The sequence below is a fragment of the Hermetia illucens genome, chromosome 3 (assembly GCF_905115235.1).
Source record: "Hermetia illucens chromosome 3, iHerIll2.2.curated.20191125, whole genome shotgun sequence".
In the NCBI taxonomy this organism is placed as follows: domain Eukaryota; kingdom Metazoa; phylum Arthropoda; class Insecta; order Diptera; family Stratiomyidae; genus Hermetia; species Hermetia illucens.
The window spans coordinates 97951630-97969171 of record NC_051851.1 but is presented as its reverse complement, the minus strand read 5'-3'; the positions used below and the strand labels follow the sequence as shown (position 1 = coordinate 97969171).

The window sequence follows — 17542 nt, the reverse complement described above, 5'->3', positions numbered from 1 at the left end:
CGAATGTTGTGTAATGCTTCATTTCTACCGACGGCGGCACCAAATTTGATGTCATCAGATGCATTAACGGCGCTACATTGACCTCCGCGTTTCTGTGCAAAATCTGAAAATCGAGCTATTTCAATACCAATATCAAACTAAAGTTGTTCTGTGCAATGTTCCTTCTGTGTCTCACTCTCTCCGTTGTCTCATCGAGGTACACTGGCGTGGACGTGTTATTAAGGTTTTGTGTAAAACAAATCAATATCAAATGAAAGGTCTCGATTTGTACTTTTCGAAACTGACATTAGTTTTGGCATAAATTACAAAGTGCGTGAGTAAGAAGTCAAAATGTACGCACTTGAAGTGAGACAGGACTCATTTTAGGAAACTACCCAACCTAAAAATCCGAAAAGAAATCAGGGTGGTGCGCCTAGATGAACTCCAGGCCTCAAAATATGTCCCATTCCGATATCTGCTCAAATAAACTTACTAATAATATATTACTACTTTTTAGAAATTTACTGAAAAACCCCCCTAAATTCATCTTAGGACTTCCGAATTTTGCTAAATTTCGTGGAAATCTGGCAATTAATGCCAAAGTTATACCAGTTCAAACTTAGCAATTTCGCGCGAATTTACTGCTTCCAAATGCTGCTACAAATCAGATGCTGACGTCATAATTACCCGGACTAATTGACATTCGCGTGAAATATTAAAGTCACATTTATGAAGAATATACTTATTTGCATCCCTTTTTAAGATTTTGTGTAAAACACTTATGTGAAATCTAATCTTCGAGAGATGTCCCATTCCGGTCTCTGCTCAAAAAATTTACTAATAGTATATTATCAACCTTTAGAAATTGACTAAAAAACTCCCCTTAAGTTCACCCTAAGTGTGCATCGACATAGAGGACAGCCTCGTCCATACACATGCCAAGTTTCATGAAAATCCAATTATTAGTGGGAAAGTTATAGCAGTTCAAACTTATCAATTTCGTGCTAATTAACAGCATTCTAAGCCATACAAATATGTGCTGACGTCATAATTAACGAGAATAATTGACATTCCAGTGAAATATTAAAATTCCATTCAAGAAGAATCTAATTCTCCCTAGCCCTTTTTAAGGTTTTGTGTAAATACAAAACCTTATTAAAATCAGTTTACTGTCTGTCTGTCTGTGATTGGCACCAAATTTGGTGGAAAGGTGGGAACTGTGAATGCTCACGCATATAGTGAGTTACATCCTTTTACGTCGAATTTAAGGGGGGCTCCTCATACATGCAAAAGGGGGGTGTAAATTTTTTTTTCATCAAATGTAGTCATGTGGGGTATCAAATTAAAGGTCTCGGTTAGTACTTTTCGAAACCGGTCTTAGTTTTGACGTTTGTTGAAAAGGTTGGGAGTGCGGGGGGTTGAAAGTGACCATTTTTTTAACGAACCCATTCTCAGAAACTACTTAACCGAAAAATCTGAAAAAAATCAGGAAGCTGCCACTATATGGTGCCTAGGCTCCGAAATACTCTTCATACCGATACCTGTTCAAATAAAGTTAATAATAGTACAATACTATAATTATGGTCACGCAATTCGTGCAAACGAGAATTCACTTGCAAAGATTGGTCTGAACATCGAAGTCGATGGTAAACGACCAAAAGGCAGACCTAAGCAACGGTGGCTTGATACGCTGGATGGGGATTTGAAAGCCTCGAGATTGCACCCAGATCAGGCATTCGATAGAGCCAAATGGCGAAGCCGATCACGACGAGCCGACCCCGCTTGTGAACGGGACAAAGGCTGAAGAACAAGAAGAAAGAAGAAGACTATAATTTTTAGTTATTGACAGGAAAACCCCCCTTAAGTTCACCCTAGAATGACAAAATTTTGCAGCAATGTAGGCTACAGCATAGAGCATGACCCTGCCAGATTTGGTGAAAGTTGCACTATTACTAACAAAATTATACTAGGTCAAAGCTGTCGCTCCTCTGCAAATTGAAGACTATGAATGTCAATATCACTTGAAAGTGGATATTTTCACATAATATATGTATATTTTACGTGCTACATGCTAATGGGACAAATGCACACTCAAATCTCTTTATAAAAGAAATACAGAAAACCTTTCATACCTGAAGCGTCTAGCTTCCGGTTTCCCGACTTGTTTATATTTGGTGTTGGTTAAATTGTTGGCATTTGCTAATAATATTAAACTCAGAGTGTGAAGCGTATGAGGTTGACTATTTCAATACAATGCTTTCCATCAAATGATTTACTTAAATTACTTTCTAAAAAATAGAGGCCAATAGAATTTTTAACTATGTGACACGGAACTGTCAGGCTCATCGCTCCTCACATCTTTTTCTTTTTCTTCAGCCTTCAGTTCACAAGCGGGGTCGGCTCATCGTGATCGGTTTCGTCATTTTATTTTATCAAATGCCTGATCAGGATGTAATCGCGAGACCTTCAAATCCCCATCCTGTATATCATGCGACCATTGTTTTTGCTGGCTTTTTGGTTGCTTACCATTGACTTCGATGTTCTCACCAATACTGGTTGTTGAATTCTCGTTAGCGTGAATTACGTGACCACACCATCGAAAACGGCTCTCTCGCAGTTTTTCCACGATCGGTGCAAACCCATATCGATCGCGGATATTCTCATTTCAGACGTGATCAAAACGTGTCACGCCACCAGTGCAATGCAACATCTTCGTCCCCAATACCGCAAGACGCCGTACATTGTCCTTTATAGTCAACACTCAAACTATAGAGAGCGGCAGGCGGACGACATTGCAGTAAATTTTAGGTTTGGGACGTGCGCTGATGCGTCGATCACAAAGACACCAGTTGGGGAATGCCACTTCATCCAGGTTGCATTAATGAGTGCAACAATTTCATTACGCAGTTCTCCTTTGGCTGATAGCATTGACTCGAGATATTTAAATCGTTGAGTTCTGGCAATGGCAGTAACCTGTCCTTCAAGATATTTAAATCGCTCAGTTCCTGCAATGGAAGTAACCTGTCCAGAACTGAGCGATTTCAATATCTCGGGTCAATGCTATAAACCAATGGAGAACTACTTTATGCTCCTCACATAGGGAAACACAAAACCTTTTATACCTGAAGCGTCAAGCTTCCGGTTTCTCGACTTGTTTTTTTTTTTTATTATTGGCTATGCCATGCAATAGAATCCACTATGATAGAGTGGCCTAGATCATCCTAAAAAGCTACGTGGCGTAGAATAGATGAAGAAGAATGCAAACTTCACAGTAAACTTGAAGACAGAACTTTCAGCGAATCGACAGCAATGGCTGACGCGCTAAGCCCTAAAGGGATAACATTACCCATATACCGGGGTCGAAGTTTGGACATGCAATACATCGACCCTAGTAGTGGTATGACATTTGCAAATGATTTCGATACTTGCCCAGAATCCTTGCCTTCTTCACAACAAAGTTCATGCAATTTAACAGGTTTGTGGCAGTCGGGCGTCAGAACTGAAATCCGCTTTGCTCCCTGTGAAAGATTCTCTCCATATGTTTTGAAAGATACATCCGGGGAGATTCTTATTGAAAGTGGTAGTAAAGGAAAAGGCTGAGATTTTTTAGAAGTTGAATTCCTGTCGCTCAAAGGGACCTTCAATTTTGAGCACTCGCATTTTCAGGATAGAATTTTCAAAAAAAACGATGGAGATACATTATTGCTCCATCGTCACTAAATAGGGCTGAAAATATCTCGGTAATTTCACCCTGAAAGCAGTTCGATTACTCACTTGTTGTTCATTATTATTCAGCTTGCCAACACTTTTTGGGATTTGGCTGAATATGCTATTTTCCCAACGACGTGTTCTTGTATAAACATATCCCCCAGAATATGTGTTTTATGTACTCATCTATAGACTTGATGTCAACTAACTGAAAGATTATACCTGTCCACATCAATTGAAGTGTTCTCAGCATCCAAGAGAGCAACCACAAATATTTGTTTCGCTGTGGTTGCTTATGCTCTTGAATGTAACTCAATAAAAATGTTGATTTCGAAAGTAGTCCTCTGTTTTTATTTATAAGTTCCATGTGTTAATATATTTGTCGACACAGTATCAGTGTCCACCTTCTCAGTAAACTGTTTCGCGTTACGTCGTCTTATGGTAGGTCATGAAGCTGGTAAGGAAGTCTGAATGCAATTGGTATACTTAGTTGAAAACACATAGGACAGTAAGTGCTTGAGGCATATGATTGCAATGATGAAGTTATTCATTTAAATATATTATAACGGTAACTTATTAAGGCATTCAGAACAAATCTGTTGTTTATGAAAGTACAAATTTTTCTGATTGTAATTTCTTTTTTTTTGCAGTTTCAGCTGTAGTGGATTACGATTATAGTGCCAACGAGCCAGATGAACTTGATTTAGTCAAAGGTGCCATAATACATAATATAAAAATTCAGCCAGGAGGATGGTGGGAAGGCACATTGGCATCAAACGGTAGAACTGGCATGTTTCCTGATAACTTTGTGCATATTATAGACCCGGATGAGAAAAGTCCCGTGGTGTTAAGGTGAGTGGTTATGTTAACTTGATGATGAATTTGATTTAACGTTCGTTGATTTCGTTTTAACTCCATTCGTTTGTAACCGAGCGGCATGAATGATGTTTGATAATCTTTGGTTATTTCATGCATAAATGTAAATATAAAGTAAATGAATATGTATAGAATGCCATCGTTGGAAGTAGGCTTGTTAATATATATTCAAGTGAATGTCCCGATTTTTCCATACGTGCTTACATAAAATTTTAGACAGTGTTTGAATCAGGAATACAAATGATTTCAGTGAGCAGTGTATATGGAAGTTGAGGACCTCTATGAAATGTTGTTGAACGTTTGAAATAGTATACGGGAACGGTGATAATATCACTAAGAACATAAGAATTTTAGAAAGTCGATTAACTCATCAAGGAGTAATTGGGGTAAAAAAAATCTCAAGGCATCATAGACAAAGCCTGAATTGGTGCGGCTACACTTTGAGTATTATTCTTGGAATTGAAGGACTACATTACTATTTCAATTGTTAGTTCCGCAAATGCACCAAACTCACATTCAAGTATCATACTGCCGATTTTTAAGTCTACTCCGCTTATTCTTAAAAGTCTTCAAACAATTATCGATGGCTTAAATTATTACACACCTGATAGAAAACAAAATTCTCTCCCAGCACCAGCCTAGCTTTCTATTAAGGGGGTCATTCCGTGTGTCGGATCCACGGAATCGAATTTTTTTGGCATCAATTGTATCTAGATATAGTGTAGAATATATGGGCAAAGTGATTTTTTGATATTCGGAGTCGTTCGGAAATTATAGTGTTAACCACGTGATAAGCTTGTATTTATCGGACCGAATGACGTTCGAATGACTTCACTAAAAGGACAAGAATTGGAGCTAAGGCTGTACATGTGTTTCTTCAAGAAATCTAAGGTTTGTGGATTAGGTATAGCAGATTAATGGTCAGTTAAGGTTTTATGGCTAAAAATCTCATTCTTTTTAAATGCGTTTTTCTCGAAACAGCATGTTGAAAATCGGCTGCCACCATAGCCCAAAATGTATCAAACGAAATTCTTTGAAATTTTCACGACTTATTCAGAACATATTTCTATGGTCCGCAAACTAGGATAATTGCGATTCATTCAGTAGTTTTTTTTATTCATTGAAGAAGCCGTGAAAAAACACCGAAATTCGCAAAAAAAAGTTTAACAGGGCAAAAAAATGTAGCTTTTAATATTTTTTAATAATCCTAGTTTGCGGACTGTAGTCAAGCCTGTACGTTAAAATGCTGTTTACTTTTTTTCGTTAAAGTCATCGCAGCACCCTCTAGCGTGACAACATAAAAACACCTTTCTTTGGAGATGAGTATATAAATTGCTCTGTATTTCAATAATGAACTATGCTATCGGGCTGGAAAAATTATTACGCATGCTCAAGATATTAACAAATCTATTGTGAAAAATTCCTATTTGTACTTTTATCCAGTTCTCCACAAAAAAATCCTAAAAATGCGAAAAAAAATGGCCTTCACACGGGATGACCCCCTTAAAAATATGTACTAGTCGAGTTCACAGTTCTCAGGAATGTCTATGCTGAGCCGAGAGTTGTATTGGCGGCTTGCGCATAGTAGAATTTCCAGAAGATAATAATTGCAAACAAACAAAGTTTCTTTGTAAACTAAGAGTCGCGGACTGATAACAGGGTGCAATGTGTATTCTTGGGGATATATCCAAAAACGTTTTGAATCGTGGGTAGTATCGCCATCAGAACATTGTTCCAGCAACAGTGTTAATATAAAAAGAGATGAAGTAATTCCGGCACGACTTTTTACTGGAAGTTTTGGATTTGATAAGACGTTATCGACTAGACCGGCTGTGAAGGCATTGGAAAACCATTTAATCGAATGTTTTTCCAGCAATTAAATTATATTAGTGAATATTGAACAAAGGGTCCCTAGTATGAGATCTTAAATGTTCAGATGGTGTGGAGAATTTGCGGTAATTGGTGAGTGTCATAGATACAGTTATAAGTTGAGGAAGTCAGTCACAAGCAATCTACTGAACGAATAATATCTCTATAGTTAAATACAAATGACCAAGTTACAGATTTGTTTTGCAATTTTTCGGTTACAAAATCGGTCTCGTGTCTAAAGAAGTTTTAACTTTTTAGTGGTTTTGTGTCAAACAAAACCTTATTAGAATCTAGTCGATGTCTGTCTGTCCATCTGTCTGTGAGACCCGATTTATTCAGAAACGGCTGGACCGATTGTCGCGAAAATTGAGAGCGTGTGGTCTGTTGTTCCCTTTGCATGTAGTAAGTGGAGCCATTCTGTGTTGAGCTTAAGGGGGCTCCTTATACATGTGAATGGTGCAAACATTTTTTTCGTAGAATGTGGCCATGTGTGCTGTCAAATGAAAGGGCTCAATTAGTAGTTTTCGAAACAGGTCCCATATTTGATATCGGGTGATATGACCATCAAAAATTGTAACAGGTCTTGTTCTCAAACAAATAATGTCAATAATAGTATATTTCCACATTTTAGAAATTTACCAGGAATCCCCCTTATATCCATTCCAGAAGTACAGAATTTGACATTGTTGTAAGTGATAACACAAGGTACAATTTGGTGGTTTGAAGAAAATGCAACTATTATTAACAAAGTTATAGGGGGTGAAACTGCCATTTTTTTGTGAATTTCGTGCATTCTACAACATGTATGACGTCATCATCACATATCAATTTGTCAATACTACCACGAAGTGAGTTCATAAGAATGGAGGCGGAAAGAATTTTTTTTTGTTTTACTTTTTTAATCAGTTGTATATGAATATCAATTACTCCAAAAAGACATGTGTGAATGTAGGGATATAGTATATGCGTGTTAATGAAATTTGCGGGTAGTGTCTAATTCAGATAGATATATTTGTACATTAAACCAGCCGTATTTAATATACGTACTATATATGTACTTATGTATGCTTTTGTACACAAAGTAAATCGAAAATATGAGTACGAACAATTTATATATATTTATATATAGTTTGTTTGTTTAGGATGAGCATGATATTTATGGATGTAATATGTAGGTAAGACATACCTATGTAGTTTGGAAAAATATGAAGGAATGTGTTGGATTTGTAGCCATATACGAATAGAAAAATCTATTTAGAAGTTTCTCACATAGAATGAACACAAAACCTTTATACCCGACGTCGCCCCCTTGCCAAAAAAGACGCCTTCCGGCAACTACTTGGCACAAAGATCTATAACGTACGAGCCTCTTGAATCCACCAGTAAGTCTGCATTATCGGTTCCGTGCTCGAACAACGTGCCGCCAATGACAAAGCGTTATGGTCGTTACGGTCCCCAAGATTGTATTTCCATGGTTCTTTGTTCACATATTATAATTCAATCATAAAAGCCATTTAGAGGTAAAATTTATTACGGCTTTTTCATTATGTTCCTTGCTGTTCACTAAACTTGTGTTTAGCAATAAAGAATACTGTCAGAACAGCGGAACAGCGAAACATTGTTGTTGATCGAATGTTGTGTGAAAAGTCTTTGCCGTGCCGTTTAAAGTTGTAGGCCTCATCAGCGACGGGTTTGTGTTGAAGCAATTCCGCTTATATTGTAGGTTTCTTTTCATTCTGACCCAATTTTTGTTCAAGAGAAAGTCAAGTCGATATCAACTTTTGGTGTTTTCTAAAATAGTTTCAATCCATTAAATTCTTGAGTAACAGTGGTGCAGGCAAAATCCAGCCACCGTCGGCAGAAACTACATTTCCTAGATATACAAATATACAGATACAGAAGGGGAGAGTGCGACGAGGCGTCAGACTAACAACTATAGTTTTATTGGTTTTTATCTCCGAATTGATTTGCCGCTCTTTCCAAATCCAGAGCCATTTGACCCAGGTCAAAAATCCGTGAGATAGCAAAAAGATGTCATGAACGTAATCGAGGTGTTTGAGGAAAGGGAAGCGATCCCGAGGTCAAACCAGCTTGCTTTTTGTCGATCGACCTTTCATTATGTTTGTTGATGCACGCCATTATTTTAGAACAAAATACAAAATTTTTCTTTTAAGTCAGTGAATTCTATTTATCCTCCCATATGCGTCTTTGGGTGGCTATATACTACCTTAAATAGTGGGTTATGAAGGTAAAGACCTATGCCTGAATTCTATTTATTCCCCTGTATGGTCTTACCTTCATAACCCACTGATGAAAGTAGTATGTAGCTACCGAGATGGGAGAATAAATAGAATTCACTGATTTATAGAAATAATTTTACTTAAAAAAAATAAACAATACAGTCAGCGCAAACAAGCATTCTCTACAAGAAGTTCCATTCAAAACGGGTGCCCTTATTTGGAATTTTAACGGCCATTACTTTCTTCCACTTTCTATGAAAGGTTTTGCGTTCCCAGGATTTTCGTATAAGTGAAAGTAGCAGAACTGCAAGTGCAGCGATAAATAATTCTACGGGGAGAAAATCCAATCCCATCCAAAATCCCAACGGATTTACCACGTTTGAGTACATTGATGGCTGAAATGGTTTGCTTGGAAGAGCAGTTCATATCAGGATATGCCACGGCTAACAACTGTGGTGAAGTGTTCCTTTCACCTCTTGAACTGTTCGTCATCATTGATGTGAAGTCGTCCGTTAACGTCCTCTACAGGACCATTGAAAAGTTTGGGACCGCATGCAGTCTCTTTTGTGATGTGCTATATACTTCTGAAATTATTGTTATCTGCGGCAACTTATGCTCCCCTGACCAGCATAATAACAAATTTCCTTTTGTGATTGCACACACAACTCGCCATCACTCGCACCGTTCAATATAGTCTTGAATTCCTCTCGCTCATCGATCCGCTCTCATTATTTCTCAGACAGCTAGATTTTGGTGACCTACGACCTGCGTAACATAAAAGCGAATTTTTGATGGCAGCACAATGCTCATCAATATTCTCAGGGGATTACAGAGGGTAGCTGCCATCCGGTTAGCAATATATGTTGTTGTTGTTAAACTTAATGGATCACAGCTTTCCAACCTTGCGAAAAGTGTCCGAAGCAACATACAAGCGAAGGAAAGTGACCATGAGATGGTGATCCCTTTCGATGCCGATGACAGTGCGTCTCTTTTACACACATCCAAAAGATAACTCCTAAATATACTGCTATCGCAAAGTGGTCCATTTGATTGCTCGTATGGTGTTTGGGGGGAGGTTCCAACTGACCCTATGGCAAGCTCTGTGCTCGAACAATGTGCAATCAATGATGAGGTGGTGGAAGCTATATAAATCCTCAAAACTGTCATTATCGATACGGTCACCAAAGTCATGTTTTCTACTCACATGTTCACCTTGGCATTCAGATCACCCATCACGATCACAATGACACCTTCCGTCTTTCCTGGGCTGCGGACAATTGCTCATAGAAAGCATCTTTCTCGACTATATAAAAATCTCCGTTGGCGCATAGCACTGTACAATTGTGATACTTCTTAACCTGGATCAAAATCTTGCAGTCAAACTGGCTCCCAGGTCGCCCCAACGCCTTTTGGTAGCCGTCAATAACAATCTGATACCGGACCCACGTTTGCTTGTACTTGGCTTTCCAGAGTACAAAAGCACGTTGACTTAATACCACCTGCTTAGGCCTATAATGTCCAATTTATATCACTGGAATTCCTGCTCGTGTCGAGATACCTGGAGACCTTTCCTATCGAAATTCGCAGGTTCCTAACTTACAAATTTTGGATTGATGGGTGCTTCTATTACCATCGTAAATATCTTTTCATGCCACTTTTTCCTTGATCACTACTTTCTGGGTTAAAAAGTCGTTCGGAACTATTAGTAACTTTTAATTTTTTATGTTCAACTAGATTCCATTCGATGATTTACTTCACTTTAGTTCTATTGGGCTATAATCCATCTACTAAATTTGCGTACAACTCTAAACGGTTTTAATATTTCAGAGACAAATCAGCAACAGCGCATCGAAGGTGTAAGGTTATCTATAGTTATACGCAACAAAATGAAGATGAATTATCCCTTGCCGTTGGAAATATCATTGAAGTGTTGGGAGAGGTAAGAAACATCGCATTTATTGAATGAACAATTCGCCTGATTCTATGTTTAATAGGTGGAAGAAGGGTGGTGGCGAGGTAAACTTGGCGAAAAAGTCGGTGTATTCCCATCCAACTTCGTAGAAGCACTACCCGCGTCGCCTGTCCTAGCTAATAAGAGACCAAATTCAACGAAAAAAGAGAATCGAAGTTTACATAGCTCACGTGAAGATCTGCTTAGCACATCACCGTCTTTGAATATAATTGATAATAAGGATGCACCAGTCTTACCACCAAAACCCGTTAGAGAATATTGTCGCGTCTTATATCCTTACGAGCCACAAAATGAGGATGAATTGGAGTTGCAAGTTGGCGATGTTATCACAGTTGTTAGCAAAGAATTGCCTGATAAAGGATGGTGGCGAGGTGAAATACGTGGAAAAATTGGCGTTTTCCCGGATAACTTCGTGAAGTTAATTCCTCCCGAAGGTGAGTTCTGTTGAATTTTGTATAAGAAAAATATCTAATCAGGAAATAGAGACTATGCTTGTTTGCACTGCAAACCAGCTATACTCATGTCCATTACATTTGAATACAATACTTTTTAATATCGAACGAAACACCAGGCTTCATAGGTTAATAAATTAAAGATTGTTTCCTGGATAAATCGATTTAAAAATGTGGTTTCTGGACCCATCTTTCATTCTTTTGGTTGTTACCTAGTTGATGGAAAATTGAATTTTCTTTTCGTTTCAAAACTGTCATAAATTTAGGGTAGGATTCAGTTTATTTTCATTTAGCTGTTGTGGATGAAAAATGATAATAATTTAAGCAATCAATTGCTATTAGCGCTCTCAAGACATTACCCTCAACTGGAAGCGAATCGATTTCACTATGGCCCAAGTCGAGTGGACTTTTTCATTGAACAAATATGTATGTACTTTAGAAAAGAATACACATATACATATCCCCGTTGTATTCATTATATTAGCAGTTCCTAGTTAGAAAAGTACAACAGATGGAAACCTATATTTCCACATTGCTTGCAATGGAATGGAGATATGAATGAAATGAACCTTTCTATTATTTCATTTTCTTTTTCATTAGGAAGTCATATTGTCCCACTAATTGCTTGCAATTATGATATATAAGTTAACTAAATTCTTTTAGGTTTGGAATAGAATTTTTTTTTGGAAAATTCATTGAATAATGTGTATATCTAGAAAGCCAAAAAGGACTGGTATTAAAGTAAATTTTCTGGACAGCATTCTAGTACCTTATACTGTTAATATTATTATTCCTAGTAGAGTAGTATGCTAATGTGCTGATACAAGAAGCATTTGTAGTTTTGCAATGTCAACTTATAATTTTTTCAACTTCTTTCTTTCATGAAAGTAGATAATTCCGGAAAACATTTTGTCCTTAAGAAAATTCTGAGAATATTCAAATTAAAGTTTATTATGCTAATTTAGAAAAAAAAACCTTGTGTCTCATAGACTTTATGGGACGGATATTAGCTGCAACGCAGTTAATTAATCAGCACTACAGTCAGTTCCTATACGGAAGTGTTTATAACCCGTAGGCTCAATTTCAAATAGAACCCTTGTAAACTCTTTTTTTCCGGGAGGGGTGAGATCATTGCTTGGAGATGATTTATGAATATCTAAAGTAATGATTGCGAATGTAAAGGTGCAATATAGAAAATATCAGCAATTAAAAGGAGCCATGAATCAAACGCAATGATTTGTGCGTGCCATGTCTATGAGGTTGTGTTATTTTTAAAAATGAAAGCATTCTGGAGCTCAATTTTATATAGATTCGGTAGTTGTAGTCGGTTTTGAGACCTATCAGTGTCCTCCTTAGATTTAGACTATTAGCCATTTTGCTCCACCGTCTATTCATTTTAATCTATCGTTGTTTTGCATCATTTCATCCAAGTTGGTTGATCCGTGGAAAAGAATCACTGGACAGTACCATTGACCCGAGATATTTAAATTGCTGAATTCTTGCGAGGTTGTCGCCACTGAGAGTGATAGTGCCTATTTCATTAGGGTCGGTCGTCAAAAATTCCATTTTATTCAGATTCAGTCGCAGACCTTGTTGCATGAGGCGATCATTCCATTTTTGGACAGGTTGCTCGAGATCAGCTTTGTTATGAGGCACTTGGGAAACATGATCTGCAGAGAGCATCTTATGTGATAGTGTCTACAAGAAGAAGAAACTGGAGGGGCGAGGGGACGAGTCCTTGATGAAAATCGAAAAAGGCACGAAGCGGTTTCGATATATTTTCCACACTTTCAACTTGGTCTTCATATCGTAATAGAGAAATTTAATCCAGTCGTCGAGTTCCTCTGGCACTAGGTGTTGCCGCAAAGCATTATAATTGATCCACCACGGTTCACGGTTATTTGCACAATGTTGAGTCAAGTATGAATTCTAACATCTACAAGGTTGATTTTTGATTTGATTTTGATTTGTTTGATTTTTTTCTCGACTTCAGTGGTGCTGTCAGGTGAAATTGAACATTGTTTTTCGAAGGCTAAGTTTCAAGATTGATGACAGCCTACTAGGCTTGGTGACGTTCGTAGTGGTTGGTAATCGCGGAAGTGAAATCACTTCTCACGGAATCGCCACCATTTAATTTGGGGCGGGCCAGTGCGTTCCTCACGTTGTTTCATCAGTAGCTTGATGAGAACGTAGTTGATTTGCGTTTTACTGTTCGCACTGTAAAATGGAGAAAGATGAGACAATCGCTTGATAAACCATGTATTACCAACTACAAGGCTATGTCATGCCATACCACAATACGCTCGTTATCCTCATTGCGTACTCCGAACCCCTTTTCCTTATAATCATTAAGATCACCCGCAATACGATATAGTCGGTGAAGAAATATCGAGAGTACAAACACACGGATTTGTTTGAACCGGACTGATTTACTTACTTCCTGACGCTGTCCATGCTTCAAGAAGTTTTGTTAATCTTTCGACAGGAGTGAACCGGTTCTGCAGTACCGACTAAAGTGAACACCCTAGCAATGTGCATAGAGATTTAATCAAATGGGTAATCATTTTTATAACGACATTAAATGCGTTGTCACTAAGGCAGATCAGGTAGGAATTAGCATAGTGGAGTAGCTAGAACTATAGATTAATCTTCTTTTCTATCAGCCTTTTATTTTCGTTTTATTGAGGTTTATGTGAATAACATGTTGGAGTTAAGACGGACTTGAAAACATTGTGTCAATATATTTTATAGTCAAATCTGATCTGCTTCGCCTCTAAAATATGCTTAGTTGGCAACGAAAATGGATTAAAATCAGAATAACCAACTGCCAATGACAATACGAAAGGCTCAGGTATTGTGCTATCTTCAGTACTGCATAGATACCGGTGGGAGTTTCCGGGAGATAATCGTAAATCGACTTTATGATAGATTCAAAAAATTTAACTTGCTTCGAAAAGAGCTTCCTAAGCTATGAATTTATCTCTATTATTAAATCTACCATGATTCTATATGGCTCGAAAGAACCGATAGAACCTAAAGAGAATACTTGCGTGGTCCATTCATTCCTTATATGGGAAAATATTAAGCTGAGGGGAAATTTTTCCGAGTATGATGGAGAATAATTTTGGAAAATCCTTACCAGGTTCAAGTATATTTGCTGAGCCTGAAAACGCATCTAAATAAGTCCTGCCTAGAAATTGAGAAATTGCAATTAGTTAAAAATGGACATTGAAAACCAAGTGTTTATTAACATTTCTTAGAATTAAGGAAATATGAACATAAATGATGATGATGATAATAAAGCGAAGAAAACTTTTAGGAATGCGTAATTAAAAAAGATTTAGGTCATTAAGGAGGTAGTTAATCTTTGGGGTATGTATTAAAATTTTTCTTGGCCGAAAAATGATTATAATGTAAAATGTTTATTAACATACCTTGATTATAAGACTGTTAGACCTTAGGTAATATACATCTTAAGTAATATAAGACCCAATAAACAAACCAGAAAACTGTGAGTGAGATCAATTAAAAACTGTTGCTTTAAATATGGATTGCTACCAACATTTCTGATTTAGTAGTGAAGGAGTACGTACAGAAGCAAGTTATCATCTAGGCAATTCAACCTATTGAGAATTTATTGATATATTTTTAGGTTAGTTGAATTTGAGTTTTTATTTATTTATTTCCTTTTTCTATCTGTTTGTGCTAGAACTTAGGATATCTTAGATGAGATGTATTAAACCTAGTAGCATAGAAAATAAAAGCAAAATTATGAAAATATTCCTAATACACTTCTCTCCCATTCTAGTTTCTCCATCTAAGGAACCTCACATTACGGATAAGCCACCAGCTGCCGCAACTGCTAAAGTATTCGTGAAAAAATCTGGAAGTGGATCCTCTTCACAAGGCTCTACACGAAAAGACAGTTTTGGTTCGCGAGATTCCCTGAATGATATATTAAACGAAACAGGGATTGTTTCGGGTAACGTTGCAGCTCAACGAAAGTCTTTAGAAAACAAGAACCTCGATCTTACAAGTGGCATGGCTGGCGGCGACGGAAAACTCCGAAGAAGTATAGAAACAAAGCCAACAGAAATCAGAAAAAGTTTAGATATCCCAGACGACAAGAAGACTCCTCCGCCTGTTTTATCGAAAAAACCTGTGGTGCCAGTTAAAAAGTCGACGTCGGTGACCAGCGTAGCGGGAAGTTTGCTATCAGGTTTGAAGCAGAAAGTGAAAAGTGTCGAACATAAGGTGACTGCGCACGATAGTTTGGATGGAATCGGAAGCAGCAAATCTACTTCGCAAATTGCAGATAATAATGAAAGGGGTATTATAGGCGAGAAATTGAAAAAGGGAGATTTAGACTTTGATCATGTCGAGCGAGACTCTCTGCTGACAGATATGCGTGCAAATCGAGTAAAGGCGCCAAGGCGAAGACCTCCTTCGGCTGCGATCAATGCAATCGGAGAGAGTAACAACAACGATTCAACTTACTTAAATGGAAGCGGTACTTATTCAGATGTTATGCAATCGGAGTCCAGGGCTGATTCGTTAGAAGAAGAACTGGTTAAACCAAAACCCCGGGAATGGGGCAAAATGAAGGCGCCTTGGATGGAAGAGTTGAAAGCAAGTCAAGCCAAAAAGACTTCCCCGAGTGTTGAGCCTCGAGCCGGGGATCGGTTATCGAAGATGGACGCGGACAGTTTGACCAAAACATCTTCCGAGAAGTCGGAAATGACGCGATCTATAACGAATAGTTACTCTTCTTCCTCTTCATCAGTAACGGCAACTCAACGTAAAGTAGAAAACGCGTCATCACTGCTATCCTCCATGTTGTCGTCCTCGACGGAAATGAAATCAACAGCCATTGAAACAAATTCCAAGCGCGAACTGAACGACACTTCGAAACCCATGTCGTCGTCCCTAATAGCAACCACCAAATCGCCTAATGCGGCAATTGAGAGCTCAACAGCGACCACTGCCCCATCTGCAGGAAGTTTGTTGGATGACATGAAGTCACGACCAACTAGCCTTTCGATTCTAAATCGGAGCGTCTCTCCAATCAGTAGTCGAACTGCAACAACTGCAACTACGATAAGCGGCAAAACAATGACAACATCGACAGCAACAATATATTCGAGTGTTACAACTGCTACTACAGATAATTCTGTAAAGCCACCGAATAGTATTGCTCCAGTTAATGAGGAAAATGTCTGCGAACGCGTCATGGAACTGGATGAACGCATCCAGAAACTAGAATCAATTGTTCAAGCACAGAATAAGATAATTGATGAGCTAGTGCGTTCCCTCAAGGAGGAAACGGATAAAGTGAAAGGCCTAAAAACTGAACTTGATAAGTATGCGCAGTGCGTAACGCAAGTTTGAAATTGCGTCATTATGTGTTTTTTATTACTATTATAAATATATTTTTTACAATATTGTTAGTATTAAATACAAATAAAAGAGAAAGAAATGAAGCAAAGAAAACATATAATTTTTAAAAGATACCAACACTAAACATAAAAAGAAATCATTCCGTAACTATCGCTATTATTATGGATATTTTATAGTAAAATAGACAGCAAGAGTGAAATTATCAAGCGAATGATGTTTTGTAACTACCATAAAATGTGTGGCAATGCCAGCTGAAAGATAAGGTGGAAGAGATATCCATTGTTTGTAAATAAAACTAAACACTTAATTGCAGTATTGTAAAATATTGAAATCTTTGATTGTGCGCTGATGATATTTTTTAATGAACTAAATTGAGTTGTCACGCATATAACTAGTAGGATTTGGTGCTGAATGGTACTCTGTCAATGCAGGTTTTCCGTGTTTATAAAACTAGAGGCGCTCTCCACATTTGTGGTTACTGTTTAGTTTGACTTTGCTTTGCGGTCGCCTTATGCGTTTTGAGAGAAATGGTAACTGTTTACTTCAGAGATGTATGCATATGATTTATTGATCTCAGCTTTCGCCGGGACCCCAAGATCAGACTATCAAATTTTGGATCGGTTGTTGGATATTTCCCTGTAAATGTGGATTGTCCTAAAATAACTCCAAAATTCTTAGTTTTATGATTGTCGATATAAGGACACTAAATTTGGGTTTCTCACAGTTGACAAACATAAGAATATGTTGGCGGTCTTTGGGAACAACTATGTAAGTCGCTTGAGGGAAGACTTTTCCATGGACGGTAGGAAGATTAGTTACTAAACTAAACCACGGAGAGAGTCGATCTGTGTCTAAGGGGCATTTCCAAATTGTTTGCTTGGCTTCAGTTTTAATGGATCGCGTATATGATAGTAACTCTAAACAAAGAAAAAATGAAAAAGTAAATAGGATAATTGATGAGCAATTGGGATTTTTTAAAAGTAAATAACGGCACTAGAAAATTTTTCGGCAACAAATTTTGAATAAAAATGTTATTTCATTTGTCAAGA

At 37.7% G+C, this 17542-nt stretch overlaps 1 protein-coding gene across 3 annotated transcripts in view; it reads left to right on the top strand.

The window, feature by feature from the left end:
• Positions 1 to 16818, top strand: part of LOC119650798 (SH3 domain-containing kinase-binding protein 1) — a 74987-nt gene extending 58169 nt beyond the window's left edge. For all 3 annotated transcript variants that reach the window (XM_038053934.1, XM_038053936.1, XM_038053935.1), the window contains exons 2-5: positions 4338 to 4539; positions 10500 to 10611; positions 10667 to 11078; positions 14905 to 16818. In XM_038053934.1, coding sequence (XP_037909862.1) covers positions 4338 to 4539; positions 10500 to 10611; positions 10667 to 11078; positions 14905 to 16484 — 2306 coding nt within the window. In that variant the 3' untranslated portion in view covers positions 16485 to 16818. The remainder of the gene's footprint in view (positions 1 to 4337; positions 4540 to 10499; positions 10612 to 10666; positions 11079 to 14904) is intronic.
• Positions 16819 to 17542: the final 724 nt, after the last annotated feature.